General features: G+C 39.8%; 1 protein-coding gene across 16 annotated transcripts in view; it reads left to right on the forward strand.

Moving 5' to 3' along the window:
• The window catches only part of RBFOX3 (RNA binding fox-1 homolog 3), a 974,608-nt gene that overhangs the window by 938,858 nt on the left and 16,774 nt on the right, over positions 1-18,976 (forward strand). For 14 of the 16 annotated variants that reach the window (XM_051995461.1, XM_051995458.1, XM_051995459.1 and 11 more), the window contains 4 exons: positions 3,223-3,360; positions 5,758-5,811; positions 6,887-6,979; positions 9,818-9,878. In XM_051995461.1, the coding sequence (XP_051851421.1) occupies positions 3,223-3,360; positions 5,758-5,811; positions 6,887-6,979; positions 9,818-9,878 (346 nt within the window). The remainder of the gene's footprint in view (positions 1-3,222; positions 3,361-5,757; positions 5,812-6,886; positions 6,980-9,817; positions 9,879-18,976) is intronic. The other 2 variants (XM_051995450.1, XM_051995452.1) reach the window with 1 other exon arrangement.

An 18,976-nucleotide genomic window follows, 5' to 3' on the forward strand; every position in this document is an offset into this window, starting at 1 on the left:
TCTTTTCTCTGGCCTCATTTCTTTACGTGTAATAGGATGGGATTGGAATAGATGATCTTCCTACTCTGAGATTTTTTGGGCACAGGGAGTGGGAGTGAGTCAGTTCCTAGTTTATCAAGGAACAAATACTGATCAGGGACCTGCATTCCAAATTGATTGTAAGGGTACCTTGAACAGAAGGCCGGGAAGGCAACTTCTGCTGAATCCATTTTTGCAAAAGGAACCAGAGGTAACATATGTTTTAAAGCTAGGAATGAAGGAGAGTTTAGTTGTAGCTCTTAGGATCCAGAGGAAGCCATGAAACAGGAGAAAGCCTGATGAGGAGGGTAAGAATTAGTTCCAGACAACAAATACTAACCTAGCCCACCAAGTATCCCTGAGTCCTCTTGAAAACAACTATTATATCCAACCTATCTATTACTACAGCTGAGTCTTCATTATCAAGGTTATGGATTATCTAGGTCCTTTGCTTCTCCTCCTCCTTTCCCATTTTATTTCTATAGTGATCAAGGAAGGACAGAGGAAAGAACATCAGGGAAAAGAAAATGGAAAATCCAGTCTGGCCAATGTGCTTCTTACCAAATGTCCTGAGGTAGCAGGGAAAGTCACAGGATAAGAGGGAGGGTAACAAAAACAAAAGAAAGACATTACATTGTAATAGAGGAGGACAACATAAAGAGAAGTGGTGACCAGTGTAAGGTTTTTGATCTGGTGTGATAAGTAGAACAATAAGCCAGTCAATTGACATGCCCTTTCCAAAAGTAATAGTAATGTTGATTGTTGTTTGATTGTTGATTGAAGTTTCTAGAGTTAGAGGAGAGAGTCTCCCAGACCAGAGTGAATTAGATCTTTCTAACTAGATATATTGAAATTTCACCACTGAAGTTAGCCAGGCCCCAAGTCCTGGTGTCTGGAAGTCTTTTTACCAGGCCAATCATCAAAGCCTTTTCCGTTTATTTAGAACCTCAGAGATCTTATACTATATTGAGATAGCCTTGAGAAATCCTGAGTCACACTCTTTTTGTTATTGTTCACTTGCATTTTGTTTTCTTACTCATTTATTTTCTTTTTTTGATCTGATTTTTCTTGTACAGCAAGAGAATTGTATAAATATGTTTACATGTATTGGATTTAACATATATTTTAACACGTTTAACACATATTGGATTATTTGCCCTCTAGGGGAGGAGATGGGGGAAAGGAGGAAAAAATCCAAAACACAAAGCTATGCAAGGGTCAATGTTGTCAAATTATCTGTGCATATGTTTTGAAAATAAAAAGCTTTAAAAAATAAAGAAAGAGAAATCCTGAGTCACCTCCATATCGTGATTAAAAGGCATTACAATAGGACATGAATAGAAATTTATGTCCTATTGTAATGCCTTTTAATCACAATATGGAGGAATAGAAATTTATAGTCACCTGTTTTAAATAGTGAAAATCAGCCCTCCCCTCAAAGAGCCTGCAATAGAAAAGACAATTTAAAACATTCTCATTAGTAGCTTATGATCACAAAATTATGAACTTGTATGGAGAGGGAAAGGTGAGTTAGGGATTGTTGGAGAAAAGGCTGTTTGGGATGGCTCAGGATGACTTGTGTTGTTATAAAAGAAGTGCATGCAAGATAGAAACAAAAGGAAGGTGAAGCAGAAGCTTACATGTATGTGTGCAGAAGGAAGAGAGAGATGTATTATGTCTCTTCATTCTCCTTTATTTAAGTAGCCTTCCTGGAGAGTTGTTCTGACCCCTATTTCTTACATGGTTCTGCACTGGAATATAAGGAAGGGGAGAGGGGCAAGCATTAAGGAGTAGGAGAAAAGACTTAGGTGGGAATATCTGATCTCCAATTTCTCCCCACTTCCAAAAGAAGGAGAATTCCAGAAGATTGGATAGATCCTGATAATGTGAAGAACAACCAATCAACAAATATTTATTAAGTGCCAGAAACTCTACTAGGTACTAGGAATACAGACACAGAATGGGAAAAATCTCTCCCTTCAAAAAACTGTCTTGCTGGAGAGAGAAAATGTATAGAGATAGTTAAACACAATTTGGAGGAAAAGCACCAGCCTCAAGGAGGATCAGGAGAGTTATCATGTAGAAAGTGACTTTGAAGGAAACTAGGCATTCTATCAGAAAGGAAAGGAATTCCAATCCTGAGGGGACAGTTAATGCAAAAACTTGGAGAGAGAAAGGGAATGCCATGTATATGATACAATAAAGCTTATCTGGACCATAGTATTCATGAAGTGGAATACTGTGTAATAAAACTGAAAAGATAAGTTGAGGTCAGGTTGCTAAAGGTTTTAAGTGATGTGAGTTTCTATTTGATCTTCAAAGTAATAGTCACTGAAATTTATTGAATAGTGGAGAGACATGGTCAACCTTGCACTTTAGTAAAAATCACTTTGGCAGCTAGATGAAGGACAGTTTGGAGTGGAGAGATACTTGAATCAAAGAGACAATTAAAAGACTATTGCAAAAGTTCAGATGAAAGATGATGAAAGCCTGAGCTAAAATAGTCACTATCCAAGTGAAGAGTGCTATGGAGGTAGAAATGAAAAAATGTGCCAACTGATTGGATATATGTAGTGAGTGAGTGAATGAATGAATAAACAAATGAATGAATAAAGGAAAAGACATATGGTCCCCCAAGTAGCTTTCATTCTGTTAAGGAAAGACAACATCATTTGGGAAACTGTTGCCAGCAAGGGTATTTCAATCTTGGAAATCACAGAGATGGTGAGTGAAATAATGGATTAAGCAGTTGACAAGTCCCCTTCAGAAGCAATGGTCATGTTGATTTGATTATAGTTCACCAAGCCAATCATGGAAAGCTGGAGAAAGGAGGAATACTTATGGGCCAGGGTAAAAGAACACAAATAAGACTTGCCAGCTAGGTATGCTGGCAATCCTATCTGTAAGGATAGCCCAGTGCCAGGGCAACTTCTTTGGGTCCTAGAGTCTAGAGGTCCAGTTGGAGGGTGAAGCAACAAAAAGTGCCAAAGGTAAAATAACATAGTCACATCTGGGCTTGGCTAAGTATAGTGAAGTTAGGCCTTCAACCAAAATTGGCAAGTTCAGAAGAGAGATGAATTTGGAGGGAAAAGGTAATTAGTTCTGTTTTGCCTGTAAAACATCACAAGCTACCCTCTGGAACAACTTTCCACATTGCAATAGGTTCTGAGGGAATCTCACAGGCATTCTATTTTGTCTTCCCAGCAAACAGATGAAGCTGCACAGACAGACAGCCAACAGCTACATTCCTCAGAGAACACAGACAAACAGCAGCCCAAGAGATTGCACGTCTCCAACATCCCCTTCCGGTTCAGGGATCCTGATCTACGGCAAATGTTCGGGGTGAGTATGTTCATCCCAACCCTCTCCCCTCCCTTGTCTTCCTCCTCCTACTCCTCAGCCCAGACTTCCAGCTTCAAACTCCTTCCACCCACCATTATTTACTTGGACTGAAAATCAGGGAGTCCCTTATCAGGAAAAAGGGAAAAGCATTTGACATGTGGACACATCAAGACATGTCCCAGTTCCCTTTTCCTCATCTTTTCCCCCCATCCCAGGCGTGCCTCCTGTTGGATATCACATTACATTATTAGCCTCAGAAGCCCCTGGAAATCTACAAGGATCTCTATACACAGACTTTCTCTTCTTTCCCTTCTTTCTTCCCTGGGATTGTGTGAGAAGCAAAACAAGGAAGCTTCATCCAAAATGCCTTCAATTTGTTTCTTCAATTCATTCATCTCAAATTATTACACTTGCCTTAGTTGCAACTGTAATTGCCTCTTTGTGCCTTAGTTTCCTCATCTATTTTAAAAAAAAAATAATAATAAGCTTGTGCTACTACCTCAAAGAGTTTTGAGAAAATTGTTATTTATGTCATGGCTATATTAATATAATCATCTTCATTATCATGCCTACTCTTCCTCTCTTCTTGAGCCTTCTAGATTCCAAAAAGTCTTTCCCCCTAAGTAGGATTTGCACACCCTGCTTCTCCAGCTACCTAAGCCTAAAAGGGAAAGCGGATTTCTGCCAGATTGACTTGCCAAAAGAATTCCTTTTTTCATGTTCTTCCTCCCCTCCCACTTTCTTTCATCTTTCTCAAGGCAGTTCAAAGAAAGATTTTGTTCTGGTTCTCCTTGTTTCATCACCAGACAAGAGGTTCTGCTCAAGGAACTAGCTTGACAAGGAGAGGTAGTGTAGCCCAGTCAGAAAGACAAGTAGGAGATTAATTTTACCCTGTTGTGTGACCTCGGATAAATGTTTTGGGTCCCTATTCTTGCATCTGGAAAATGGTGATAATACTGATGTAGTACTTGCTAATTGTTGTGAAATTCAAATGAGATGACATCTTTAAAATATTTTAAAAATCTTAAAGTGTTGTATAAATGTCAGCTATTATTGACTATTACCTACAGTGTTGTTTATTATTATTATTATTTATGCCATTATTAATGTTTCTCTTTGACTAGGGGAAAGAGACTGTTTGTTGCCTCAATTTTTACCTAGCTTTAATCACTGATTGGGCATTGTCTTAATTAAAGACCTTAGCTTTAAAAGATCAAGGTCTCTCATTGCATCCAAGGTTATCTCTAGTCATCCTGATCAATATCTGACTCCTGGACCCAGATGGCTCTGGAAGAAAAAGTCAGGCTGGTGACTTTGCACAGCCCTCTCTCACTTAAATCTAACTCACGTGTCATGACATCACCTCCCTGATTTCAAGAATGAAGAACACGCAATATTATTAATATAGTATTATTTTTTATTATTCCTTTTTATCCATGTACCTTGCTATGTACCTTCGGCAGGATATTCCTCTGAGTGACAATTCAAATATCCTAGGACCATCGAGGTGTCACTGTTGCTACCCTGAGTGGACTCCATCCAACCTCAAATTATAGAAAGTGGATGCTTCCTATCTGTGTGACCTTAGACAAGTCACAATCTCCCAAGGCCTCTGTTTCCTCATCTATAAAATAATGGGCTTGGACTAAACTGATCCCTGAGGCCCCCTATAACTCTAGATTTGTGATTTTAAAAAGCAATGAAATGTGGTAACAAAAAGACATGGGACCTAAACCTGGTTATGCTAGGGACTAGCTAGTTGGCCTAGGGTAATCCAACCCCTGCCTCTAAAATGTTGTATAATATACAAGAATATATTATATAGTACAAATAGTAAACTCCTTCTAGGAAATGATCTAGCATCATCATTTACTGTTTTATTTTGACTAGGTTAAAAGAGGTCATTTGTTGCTTCAGTTCTTACCTAGCCTTAATCATTGATTGGGCATTGCCTCAATTAAAGACCTTAGCTTAAAGAAGGCAAAGTCTACCATTGCATCCAGGGCTTTAATACTTGGTAGCTGAGCTCTCAGCCAGATTCTTATAATCTAGCCCTATTTGGCAGCAGAAACAAGGAAGAAGTAATGTACTTTCAGAAGCACATTGGTAGATCTGGGACCTCCTATGCCCAAAGTAAGAGGAGTCTCTGGTGTGAATTATGCCCTTGTATTTGCCTCTCTAGTTATAGAACAAAAAGTATTCTTCCTATTAAAGGAATAATGAGAAATGATAGCAGATGGGTAAAAAAAAAAAACAGTATTCCACTCAAAAGAAGGACTTTTCCTGCCTCTTTGTAGATGCAAACAAGGACTGAGAGGTTTCAGAGTGAACACTTCAAGGCATCTCAGGATAAAATGAGCCTCCTCAACCTGTTCCCTTTTCTCTCCTCTCTCCCAGCAATTCGGAAAAATTTTAGACGTGGAGATCATTTTTAACGAACGGGGCTCCAAGGTGGGTGCTGCCCAGACGCCGCCATCATTACAGCGAACCCAGCTGTAACGGTCCCGCCAGGCTAACGTGTGAAATGTGCGTTTCCTTCCTGGAGAGCTTCGAGCCCGAGGACCCCTGAGCAACACGGGTGCTTGTATTCCCTGCTCTTCCTGACTCACACCTATCCTGCCTCTTCCCTGCAATCCTGATCTCCTCCTCCTCCTGCAACCCCTCCCCTCTTCCCACCTTTTCCCAAGCTGTCTGTGTTGCTGCTGCTTCTTCCTTTCTAAAAGCGACAGGACCTCTGCCTACCCCTTGGGAACACTTCCTGCTATTCTGTTTGTGTCCTCCTTTTCCCACTATACCTCTCTCCCTCACCTCAGTGTTGGATCAACTAGCATTTCGTCCCCACCAGCATCCTGTCCCCACATGCCTGTCCCTGGCTTTGGCTTGGGGAGCTTTTCACTGGAGGTGGGATTACCTGGGCATCATGGGCACCAGGGTTGGGAATGGGTAAGGTTCATCCAAGGGGGGATAATGCACAAAGGTACCCATCAAAAGCTGGCAAAGGAAAGAGGAATTTGGAGAACTGGGCAAGGCTGAGCTAGCTGGGGTCAAGGTGGGGGAGAGGTGCCCCGCCCAAGGGGCTTTGCCGAGAAGCCCCGGCTTCACCTGCCCCCAATCCTCAGACTCTCCGCCCCTCCACTCACTCCAGCGTTTTTCCAAGAGCGGGCAAGACAGGCACCTCTAGCCCCTTACCAGTTCATATCCTTCTGGTAGCTTCTTCTACCAAGGATGGGCAGCTCAGAAAGGACAAATTCTACAGCTGCTGCCCAGAGCCTGGTGCCCTTAGCCTTCTCTGTGTGTGATGGTGGCACTAAAACCAGACCTTTTTCTGCAGTTCAGCAGCCTGAGTCTCTCCTATCAACTCTTCTGACTCACCCCCCTCTCTTTCTCTCTCTTTCTCTCTTTCTTTCTTTCTCCCTCCCTGTCACCCTCTCCCTCTTTCCTCATCCCTGCCTCCCCTTCCTTTTTTTTTCCTTTTTTCTCATCCTGTGTCTTTCTTTCCGTGTCTGTCCTTTTCCTCTGCTCACAGGGATTTGGGTTTGTAACTTTTGAAACTAGCACAGATGCTGACCGAGCACGAGAGAAGCTGAATGGGACAATCGTAGAGGGACGGAAAATAGAGGTGCTCAGATAAGTGTGACGAGGGGCAAGGATGCCCTCTCTGCGTTATACCCGTCTCTCTGTGTCCCCCACCTCTCACCCCTAAACCTTTGGTTGTTCTCATTTTCCCATAGCTGCTTCCAGCAGGGCCCTTTAGACAGTATGACACCTATAGGATTTTTGCCACAGGCATTTGCCCCTGGTTTAAAAGGTGACAGAGAAGGGATAGCTTGGAAAAGATCAAGGAATCCAGTCAATGCTCCAGTTTCTTGGTCTGGTCCTAGTTTCCAATCCAACTCCATGCTCCTCCATCCCTTCTATGGAAACAGGCAGGAATGTCTCTTCCTTCTTTCTGTTTCCTGAAATAAGTGAGGAGACATTTCCAAACTGGCTTCAGAGATGGAATACAAGGGGCAGCCTTCAACTGGCAGAATCCCTGGAATTTTTGATTTTGACAAACTTGGGGATGGAGGCAAGAGTTTGGAGCTGAAGTTTTCTCAGTTGACCCTCTGACACAATCTCTGTCCAATTCCTCAGAGGTGCTGACTGGTTACTGGCTGAGACAAAATAGAATAGCATTCCAAGAGCAAGGGCTAAGCTCACCTGAGCCTCTCTGCACCTATTCCCCATCCTCTGTCTCTTTCACAGGCAGCCTTTCAACCTTCAGCTGAATCTCTCACTAACCAAAGGCGATTTCCTTTTCTGGCTTACTTCTGTCCCTTCCTCTTCCTTCTTCCCCATGTCCTATAAGTCTTGCAATCTCAATGATTCTCCACTCCCCCCCCCTCTAATTTCCAATCCTTGATGAAATGGCATCAGTGTACAACACTGAGCACATGCATAAGTTGGCACAAGTTGTCAGAATGGGGATGGGAGAGAACTGCTAAAGGCCACTTATCCCCCTCCCTGACTTGGGGCACAGAGAGCCGGGTCCCGGGATGCATGCTTCCTCTGTGTGTGATGCTGGTAGTTCGGATTGGTTTGATTTCATTTTCTGTACTGGTGTTGAAAATACTGGGAAACTTGTGAGCTGGTAACTAGGCACAATAGTAAGAGGAAGGAGTTACAGAAACTGGACTTGAGCCCAGGGGGGTGGGGGGTAGGGGGTGGGGTGTCAAGCAAGGTAAGAACAATGAATAGATTTAATTTATCTGAGTTAGCAGAACCAAATTATTCCCATCTATTGCTCCTCCTCTTCTCAAATCCTAGCCTGCTCTGGGTTAGTAAGGAAACAAAGTCCCAATCAGGAAAGTCCCACTGCTGAGAAGTATTGATCTGTGCCACTGACCATGGATCCCTGGGCTCCTTGTCAAGCCAGCATCCAAAAAATGTTTAAGCTCCAAGCTCCTGAGGCTTGAGTTAGCAGAGCTGGAAAGGGAAGAAATGAAGAGAGAGAGAGAGAGAGAGAGAGAGAGAGAGAGAGAGAGAGAGAGAAAGAGAGAGAGAGAGAGAGAGAAGGAAGGAGATGGAGGAGGAAAGGGGGGGGAGGGCTCAAGAAATTGAGGAGTCAGGTAAGATAGAAGACAAAAGGAAATGCTGTATAAATGGGGCCCCCATTAAGTATGTGCATTTGTAAGGTGGAGGAGGGCCAGACTTTACTTTGTCAGCTTCTCTATACTATTCTCCACTTATGTACCATAAAATTCATTCAACAATCCTACCTTTGTGGTACATTATTCTGCTCTCACTAAACTTTCCCTAAAAGATTTCCTTTCCTTTTCTCCAAATCCTAGATTCTCTTGGCCCTCAGGCCTCTAGGAAACCCACCCTGCTGGGTTTGAGTAGGAGGCCAGATTATTGAAGAAAATGTCCATAGACTAAGGACTCCACTACTCCCTTCCCTCATAGACAAAGTAAAAATAGTAGATATATTCTCCACTTGTCCCCCATGTATCCATTTCCCCTTCACAATCCTTCTGGGAATGGACTCCCTCTGGCTGTATGGAGTCCAAAGAGACTACTATTCTGATCACTTGCCTACGAAATTGGAGTGGGTGTATTTCTGCATATATTCCCCTACAGAACTATTTAATGTGGAAAGCAGTTGTAGATTCTGGTTTCTGATCACAGAGAGTGAAGTCTAGCACTGTGATGAGTAAGTAATAATACCAAGGGAATTTGAGGACTAGGGAAGGGCTTCCCCTTCTCAGCCTGTCGAGAGCACAGCAGAGGCAGATGAATGAAGTGAATTTGCATAAACTGAAAATGAAAGGAAGTGTGGGAAGGGGGTGGGAAAGGAAGGAGGTCCAGCTCCCCTCTCCGCAGGACATTAGGACTGGAGATGAAGGGAGGAGCATAAGTATGAGGTTTTGGCTGGCCTGAAGGTCTGGTCTTCAAACATTGTACGGCTTACAGTACACTGTAGAATACCAACTTGATTGCAAAGTGGTGCTAGGTTCTTAATAATTTATTTTAATTGAGTTGAGTTGACTCTACCATAGTATTTCCAGGTTAGAAGTTAGAAGTGAAAGGCTGTGGTATGGGATGGGACAACTTCCAGAGTGACCAGGTCTAGGGTTTAGGTCCCAACAAGGAGCATTTAAGGAGCTAATTAACACTGTGGGAAGGGAGAGGGTTGCATGAGTCTGGGAGGAGAAGGCAGTCTGGGAACCAGGGACTGGACAGTTTTGGCAGGAAATTCTAGATGAATGGGATTGGACATGGGATGTTGGTACAGGCCATTGGCTAAAATCTCCTGTGCCTCCTTCTATCCCCTATTTCTGAGACTGCCTTTAGATACCCAGTCAACTCCCTGGACTTCAAGACTTCTTAGTAAAACCAATGGCAGCTCATAGGGACCAAGCAGGAAGGTGCTAATGCTCAGCCTACCTTCTCTCTCTCTTTCTCTCTCTTTGGGCAGGTAAATAATGCCACAGCTCGGGTAATGACCAACAAGAAGACCACGAATCCCTACACAAATGGTAAGATGGCAAAGAACATAGAGGCCCAGGCAGTGGGGGGATGGCCATTCTGCTCTGAGTCAGACTCCAGGGGATAATGTTGGGAAACTACAAAGCTCCCCGAGAAGGATTGTAATGCCGGAGAAACTGAGGCAGGAGAGAGATTAGAGGGTTTTTAATATTTTATTAATGGGAGAGTAAGATTGACTGGACAGGACTCTCGTCTCAGATTATCCAGTCAGACAGAGATAAGTATACTGGGACCAAGGAATCCATATTGGTCCCAGGGCTGGAGGACCCAAAGAATCGAGCATCCAGCATACAGCTGCCAGACGCCATTCTCCAGCCATGAATGGAGGAACCCCAACTTCTTAAATACCTTTTTGGAGACAAAGAAGAAAGGGAGGGAAAGTTTTTTTATCAGGGAGGGGAAGCCATAAAACCTAAAAATTCCAGAGACAAAGAAGTAAAGATATCATGGGTTGATCTTGGAATATTCTAAAGGAATATTGTAAATCCCTAAAAGAATCAGGAGATCTACTCTTTTATCTTGCTAATTCATAACCCGAGAGCGAATAATCCTTAGTTTTACTGGGTCAGAGACAGAACAGTTAAGGTAACTGAGACAGGGAAACTGAGTCAGGACAGTTAAAGAAAACTGTGGCATAACAGGATCTGATTTTTATTTCCTTAAAACAATAGTCTAGCCTACACTGTCTTCCCAACTCTCTTTTCTCAGAATGGAAGAGGGTCATCAGAGTGTTTATAAGATCTGAGCAGAGCCTGGAATCTTTTTGCCCAATATAATTTTCTGTGCTTATGCAGACTACAGGGCCACTGGGATTTTCCCTAACATATGTAGACAATGGATAATACCAACATGAAATAGTATCATGTGTATAAATGTATATGAAGGGAAGTTATTCCAAGGTGAATTTCCATTTTTCATAGAATTATTTACTTATAATAAATACCTTACTACATAAGTAATGTGGAATGATAGAAAGAATATTGGAATTGACATCAAGGGATCTAGATCCAAATTCTGATTTTATTACCTTCTGTGTGATTAGAGGCAACAGTTGGCAAACAGCATAGAATGCTGGATCTGGAGGAAGGTAAACCTAAGTTCAAATCTAGCTTTAAATACTTGCTAGCTGAAATCACTAGGCAAGTCACTTAATCTCTCTAAGCCTCCATTTTCTTATCCACAAAATGAGAGGATAAGACTAAATAACATCCAAAGTCCTTTCCAGTTGTTATATGATTCTATAATCTATATTTTATATAATCTATGATTCTAGAATAGGACTATATCACATACTATCTTGACAAAAGGAAGAAATAGCTGATGAGTTCTGGAAGATAATTATCATTAAAGGTACAATATAGGAAGAATGGGGAGATTCCTACTATTTAGATGCCTCCTTTTTTCCCCCCATACCTTCTCCTAGTATTTTGGGAATGTGACTCCCACTACCATAACTTTATCACTATAAATACATATTATTATAGATAACAGTAAACATATAATGTTGTATTGTGTATAAATGTATATTTTGTATATTTTATATTGAGAAGTACATATTCTTACATTGCTCTGCAATATTGTTTTTGTAACATTTTTGTCAGTGTTTCTGAAAAGAAGTTTTTATGTAGTCATAGGAACATAGCTAGAAAAAGCTTAAGAGATCATGTAGGTCAACTCATTTTATAAATGAAGAAACTGAGGTCCAGAGAGATGGATTTATTTGTCCAACATCACCTAGATATCAAGCAGAAGAATGGGGATTAGAACTCAGATCTTTTGACTCCTTATCAACAATTCTTTCCACTGTATCATTCTGGAGGAGAAACTAAGAAAGAAATTCTGATGATTATGTTGTCCATTTTCCAGATGAGGAAGCTGAGATTCAGATAAACTAAATAATTTGCTTAAAGTCATGGCAGGACTGGAACCAGTTCTCTGGTTTTCTAACTGCTAGTCTTTTCTACTCAATGATGGTTTAATATACAAAAATACTATTTGTATAGGTTGAGGATTCCGTGTGTTTGTGTGTGTATGTGTGTGTGTGTGTGTGTGTGTGTGTGTGTGTGTGTGTAAAAGGACTAACAAGAACAACCACCTGGAAAGATCCCCTAAAGTACCTTATTATTGTAAGCCTGGTAAAAAAAAAAAAAAAGAAAAGAAAAGAAAAGAAAAGAAAACAATGTTTGGGGGGTACTGTTTCCAGTCCTCTCCCATGTATTAAAAGTAAATATCTGAAATAAAGGGAAACTGAGAACAAAGTTATGAAACCATCTATGATTTACTTTACAAAGCTAGCATTTGCATGTCAATGCAAATTGACTGACTCCTCAGATTCCAGAGACCCCAAAGTGCCCCCCCAAATGATTTTTATAACAAAAGAGAATTTTTTTTAAATTACAGAAACTTGTTTTGAACATCATTCTATTGGACAAGGCAAATCACGTAACTAGTTAGACTTTCTTCATTCTAATCCAGAAGTCCTTGCTTTGCTTTTGTTGTATTTTTCATACACCTAATAAGATATGTCCTTCAAGATAATATCAAGATGATTGAAGTTTCATGTTAGAAGGGATATTTAGAGACAACCTAGTTCAGTCCATACCTGAAAACAAATCCCCTCCACAACATACTCAACAAGATGTCCAGCTTCTGCTTGAAGACCTCCATTGGGGAGGAACTCATTATCTCAAGACAACTAAGTGGTACAGTGCATTGAGTGCTAGGCTCTAGGCCAGGATAGAGTGAGGAAGATTCATTTTCCTGAGTTCAAATATGGCCTCAGTCACCAGCTCTGTGGCCCTGGGCAATGCAAAATGAGCTGAAGAAGAAAATGGCAAACTACCCCAGTATCTTTGCCAAGAAAACCCCATACAGGGGCATGAAAAGTTGAAAATGACTCAACAGCAACAGCCCTATCTCAGAAAGTAGTCCATTACCCTTTTAGATGGCTCTGTTAGTTTTTTTTTTTTTTTCCCTGACATCAAATCTAAATTGGCCTCTTGACAACTTACACCCATTTCTTCTAGCTCTTCCCTCTGAAGTCAATTAATCTAATCCTCTACACAGCCTCTAATTATTTTGAAAATAGCTATCATATCTTCCCCCACATATACAAATACCCCAATTCTTTTTTTCAGGACACACATTCCTAAGTCTTTCCATTTATCCTTATATAACATAGAGTAGACTACATCATCTTAAATTATGCTCCTCTGCTCATCCCTAAATGGTCTTGTTAAATTGTTGACTCCAAGAACTGAGCACAAGTACTCTGGAGGTGGCCTGATCAAGGCAGAAAACAATGAGACTCTGCCCCCTGCTTAACTAAGCCCACAGTGAGTTTTTTTTGACTCCCCTACTACATTGTTGTTTCCTATCAAACTTGGCACTCTCTAAAACATCAGTGCTGCTAGATGTCCCTTCAGGCTCTTCACCCAACAAATAACTAATAATCTGGGCTATTTACAGGCAACTCAACAGGATGTAAGGTTTTGTTTAGTTTGGTTTTGTGGTGCTGACAGTTTGCTGTACACACATTCTCACCAAATCCCCCTGCTATCAACAGAACTTAATGCTAAGGATTCAATTGCTACGGTATATTCAGGGATGTGTCATGTGACCATTGAATCATTTCTCTGTGACTGTAGGAGAGATACACAGAATTCGCTTAGGTGAAAGTATTTGAGTATTCTAGGGAAAATCTGGGTTTTGGTTAGGATTGGACACTAATAGTTTAAGAATACACATTTTTTGAGTTTTCCTAATAAATATCACACAAAAAACAATGAACCAGCATCTAATGGATGTGAGTAGGTTACAATACATTGCCAGAAGAAAGAAGAAGAAGAAGAAGAAGAATTGTACAAGAAAAGCAGCATAAAAGATACCATCAGAAAAATATCTGACTAGAAGGGGAAAAAAAGATAGTGAAAGCAAGGGCTAATTGATGGATTGTGAGATCATAGATTTTGAACTGGAAGGGACCACAGAAATCATCAGGTCCAACATTCTCATTTTACAGATGAAAAATTGAGGCCTAAGAATGATTTATCTAGTGTCACACAGTGTAAGTTTAATGCAGCATTTGAATCCAGGTTTTCCTCATCCCAGGTCCAATTAACTGCCTCCTGAACACCTATGTTGGACAGCCAGCACACCATTAGTACTCACACAATGTCAAAAGCTCTAAGAGACCCTTCCATCCCAGTGTTATATACTCTTCCTATGGAGGATTTATGGGAGGATGTGGACAATTGTATTATAAAATGGGCAGATATAGATGAATTGTAATCTGTACTGTAAGAGGTAATACCGGGGCAGCTAGGTGGCGCAGTGGATAGAGCATCAGCCCTGAAGTCAGGAGGACCTGAGTTCAAATCTGATCTCAGACACTGTCTAGCTGTGTGACCCTGGGCAAGTCACTTAACCCCAATTGCCTAAAAAAAAAAAAAAAGAGGTAATACCCATATTAATGAAATCACAGATCCACCAAGGGAACAAATAAAAATAATATTAAAAAAAATAATTAGGTAGCTTTAGGTAGCTCACTAACCACATGAGGGCTCTCCAGCTTTCATCTAGTTTCTGGGTAAAATTGAATAGGGTTTTAAAACTCTGAAGGGAAAAAAAAAAAAAAAAGAAATCAGTCTATCTGTGAAAGATTAAATCAGGACTTTTAATGATTGAGACCAATCAGGTCAAACAAAAATCACCATATGCCCTTGTAACAGTGACAACTTCACCTAAATTTATTCACTGGCATATCCCAGAATATGATTTCTTTTAATGTCATTCCAATGTAGAAGGCGCTATGTTCTCTGGAGACTCTGCTGATAAGATGCAGCACATGTCACTTTGCTCATCATTGACTTCATGTGACTTTTGCCTCTATCTACAAGAGCAAAACTCATCTCCAGAAAAAAAAAAAAAAGACCAGATTTATCTATGGAAGCAAAGGAATAGGTTTTAAAATGCAAGCAATTCTATTTTTGAGGAAAAAACAGGAAAAATGTCTACATAACATATTAGGGCCTATATATGGACTAGGAATAAGGAAACAAACTCTAGCCAAAACACTACCACTAAACTGCTATGGATCTTAGGGTAAATCCCTTCCCTACCCCCACCCCTACCTCCCCTGTCCAGACCTCAATAACAAAATCAATTTTAAAAATGAGTTGGACTGGATCATCCTAAGATCCTTTCTAATACAGCATTCAGCATCTAATTTATGTAAGAGACCATTTGTTTTACATATATAGGTAGATAGATAGTATTTATACATATATGTAACAATATGTAAGTATATATTGTTACATATATAAATAACAATAGGTAGAGAAGAAAGGAACCAAACAGAAGCAGAAAATACTGTAAGGGAAATCTAATAGGAAGGACCTTTGCCTATTTAGGGCTGGCCCTAAAATAGCAATAGAGCAATAGAAAAGAGTGGGAAGTGGAGAGAGGATAGAGAAAAGGATAAGATTTGTCCTCCATGCTTCTAGCTTTATTACATTGGTGACAACAGTGATGATCATGATGAGGGCTCACGTTTATCTAGTAACTTAAGGCTTATTAAATACTTTTCATACATTATGACATTTGATTTTCACAAGCTCTCAGAGGTAGACACTATTATTATATCTATTTGGCAGATGAGGAGATTGAGACATAGAAAGCTTAAGCAACTTCCTACACACTCCTAATAAACTTCTGAGATGGGATTAATTTGGGATATGGGATTACTATTTTGTTCTCCAGCTCATTTTACAGATGAGGAAACTGAGGCAAATTGGGTTAAGTGACTAAGGGTCACACAACTGCTAAGTGTCTGAACTCAGATTCGAAATCGGGTCTTCTTGATTGCTCTATCCTCTATACCACTAGCTGCACTTTCCCATTGATTAGTACCTTCATTAAAAAGTTCTTTTCTTGTGTGGAGTTTTCCCAAGAGATGGAATATTTATTTCTAATCAGAATACTTTGACTTCCTACAATTTTCCCATAAAAATTGTAGCAATTTCTGAAACATGCTTCAGATCTTACATTGTTAGCAAATTAGAAAATGTTCTTGCTTGAAGAATCTTTATGAATACTTTATGATCAGTTTACCCTCTAGGATCTGAGTTTGGAAATCTCAGGAGTGAAACCTCTATCCCCAATCTGGTCACTAATTCATAAAATAGCGTAGTCTGGCTTAGTTTATAGAGTTCTCGACTTTAAACCAACTCTTCTCATTCTCTCTTTCTTGTTCCTTTTTATTTTCTTCTAATTCTTTAATTCAGTTCTTCTCATTACTACCAGAGGTTCCAGGCAGCTTTCCTCTCCTAAATCTCCTAACCCTCAGTCCTACCAGCCTGACAAAAGAATGAAGATGCTTCTTCTCTTTCAGGAACTGAAGAGATTAAAGGATCTCTATAGTCATGCAGGGTCCTAAAAAAAGGAGGACTAAATGAGCCCAGAGCCTAGATATGGGGAAATCCAAGATTGTACCATGAGGAGGAAATAGGGGGAAAAAAAGCTGTGTAACCCAAGGGAACCATTCTACCTTCCCACCCTTAAGCCATCAAACTGGATCACATGTTAATTCAGTTTATTTTCCACTTCAAAGGAGTTTTAGTTTAATAGAATTGTGAAATAGAATCTCAGAATTGATTGGAACCTCAGTCATTTAGCCCAACCAAAGCCTTAAGAGTCTCCTTTTTCATACTCAAGGGGTTACCTAACCTCAATTTTAAAATGGGTAACTTACCACCCCCACAGTCTGCCAATTTCCACTTTTGGACAACTCTAATTATGAGCAAGTTTTTCCTTCTATCTACCAAGATCTATCTCTCTATAACTACTGCATAAAGCTCGTAGTTCTTTTCTCTAGGATCTAATAAAGTAAATCTAATTTTCCTTTCATATGAGAGTCCTTCAAATACTAAAATACAGTTATCATGCTCTCTCCCAAGTCTTTGCATCTAAAGGCTAAACATTTCCTTTCACACATCTTCACATGTCACGATTTCAAGGCCTTCACCATTGTGCTTATCTGGATGCATTCCGACTTATCTTCCATTCAAAACAGAACAGAATACTTTACATATGGTCTATCAAAGGACAAATTTCAGTGAATATGACTCCCCCTTTCTAAGCACTATGTACATATTCTACATATGTATTATTGCAGCCTCTGATCACATTAGAATTTTTTGGCTGTCATGTCAGTGTAGACTTAATAGAGCTTGCTTCCCCTTAAAAGTTCCTATTCCTTTTTATATGAATTGATATCTCTCTATCCATAACTAAAATATAGTTGATATTTTAAATCCAAATATAAAACTTAATATTTTTTCCATTCATTTTTGCCTTATTCAGTTGTAAATAATGACTTACTTTTATATAGTGGTTAAAACTCTTTGCTTAAAGGCAACCTTGTAACCTAGGTAATAAAGCTACAATTATTTCTCTTTTACAGAAAAAGAATCTAAAATAGTGAGGTGGCATAACCATAGTAGGTTTTTTTTTTTCATATGTAAGTCACTTAATCTCTTTAAACCTCAGTTTTCTAATCTGTGAAATAGAAATGATAATACCCTTACTGCTGACCTTATAAAGCTGTTGTAAGAAGAAATTTGATAAATAAATCTTAAGTCATATTATAAGCTATTGGTATAATAATAACAACAAATGATAGCCCATTATTTCAGGCTGTTGAGATCTTTTTGAATTCTGATTCTATCATTCAAAGCACTGGTATCTCATAACAATACCTTCCCTTTCCCAATGACTCGTTAATTATCCATCCCTTTAATGATACAATCTCAAAAAATTTCCAGGAATTGAAGACAAATCCAGTGGCCTAAAGTCTAAAATGTGTTCTTTCCCTTTATGAAAATTTGTCTATTTGCCCATTTTCAATACTCTATGTTCTCTATGGCTGTTCACAGATTTAAACCTTAGAGGGACCTTAGAGGTTATCTGATTCAGCTTCTTCATTTTTACCAGTCAGGAAACTGAGGCTCAGAGACATTATGTGAGTTGACAGAAAAAATCTCACTAGTACAAAATGTCAGATCCCAACAGGGACCTCAGCAATCATTTCCTTCAATTCATTCTGGGTCAGTGACTTTGGTGAACTCATGGAAAGCAGCTAAGCCCATTCAGTTAGAGTTCCCTTATTGTAGGTCTGGATGACTGGTTAACCCTTTTTGTTCCATATTGATTACTCTGAAAGTCATCTCCTTGACAGAGAAAATGGAGGCAAAATAGAGTAGTTCAGTCTTTTCTTCATTACCTACGATAATCAAATTGCAAAATTTGAGAGGGAGAAGTGAGCTCAGTAGCTATCTGGCCCAATTCTACCCAAAAAGAACATTCATTATGATCAACCTGACAAGCAATCATCTTACCTCTGCTTGAAGACCTCCAAGGAGGAAATTCCACTTCTCCTTAAGGGAACCCATTGCATTTTTGGACAGCTCCAGTTAGGAAGTTTTTTTCCTGACACCAAGGTTAAATTTATCTTTGTCCAACTTCTAGTCAAATAAATCCAATTCTTCTTCCACATTCTAGCTTGTGAAATACTACAAGACAGTCATCATTTCCCTTTGACCCCAAGTCTGTCTTTTACCAGATTAAATATGCCCAGTTCTGTCAATGGATCCCACTGTGATATTGACTCATGGCCATTCACCGTCTCAATTGCCCGCCTTTGGATACATTCCAACTTATCAACATTCTTCTTAAACCACAGAACCCAGAACTGAACCCAGAATGGATAAGGTCTGACATGAGCTAAGTAGGCAGATTATCACCTTATTTTTCCTGGAAGCATTACCCCTCTTTGACAAAATCCAACTTGGCATTAGCTTTTCTGTCTGCCACCTCACACTGCCAATTATTTTGAGCTTGTAGTTCCACTAAAACCTTCTGATCTTTTCCACAACAGCTGTCTAACCATATCTTCCCCATCTTAATCCTTGTGAAGATTTTAATACCCAAATGTTATATTTTATATTTCTCACTATTGAAATTTAACTTATTAGTAGATTCAGTCCAATGCTTTAGGCCCAGGGGTCCTCAAACTTTTAAAATAGGGGGC

Source organism: Antechinus flavipes, chromosome 4 (assembly GCF_016432865.1).
Source record: "Antechinus flavipes isolate AdamAnt ecotype Samford, QLD, Australia chromosome 4, AdamAnt_v2, whole genome shotgun sequence".
In the NCBI taxonomy this organism is placed as follows: domain Eukaryota; kingdom Metazoa; phylum Chordata; class Mammalia; order Dasyuromorphia; family Dasyuridae; genus Antechinus; species Antechinus flavipes.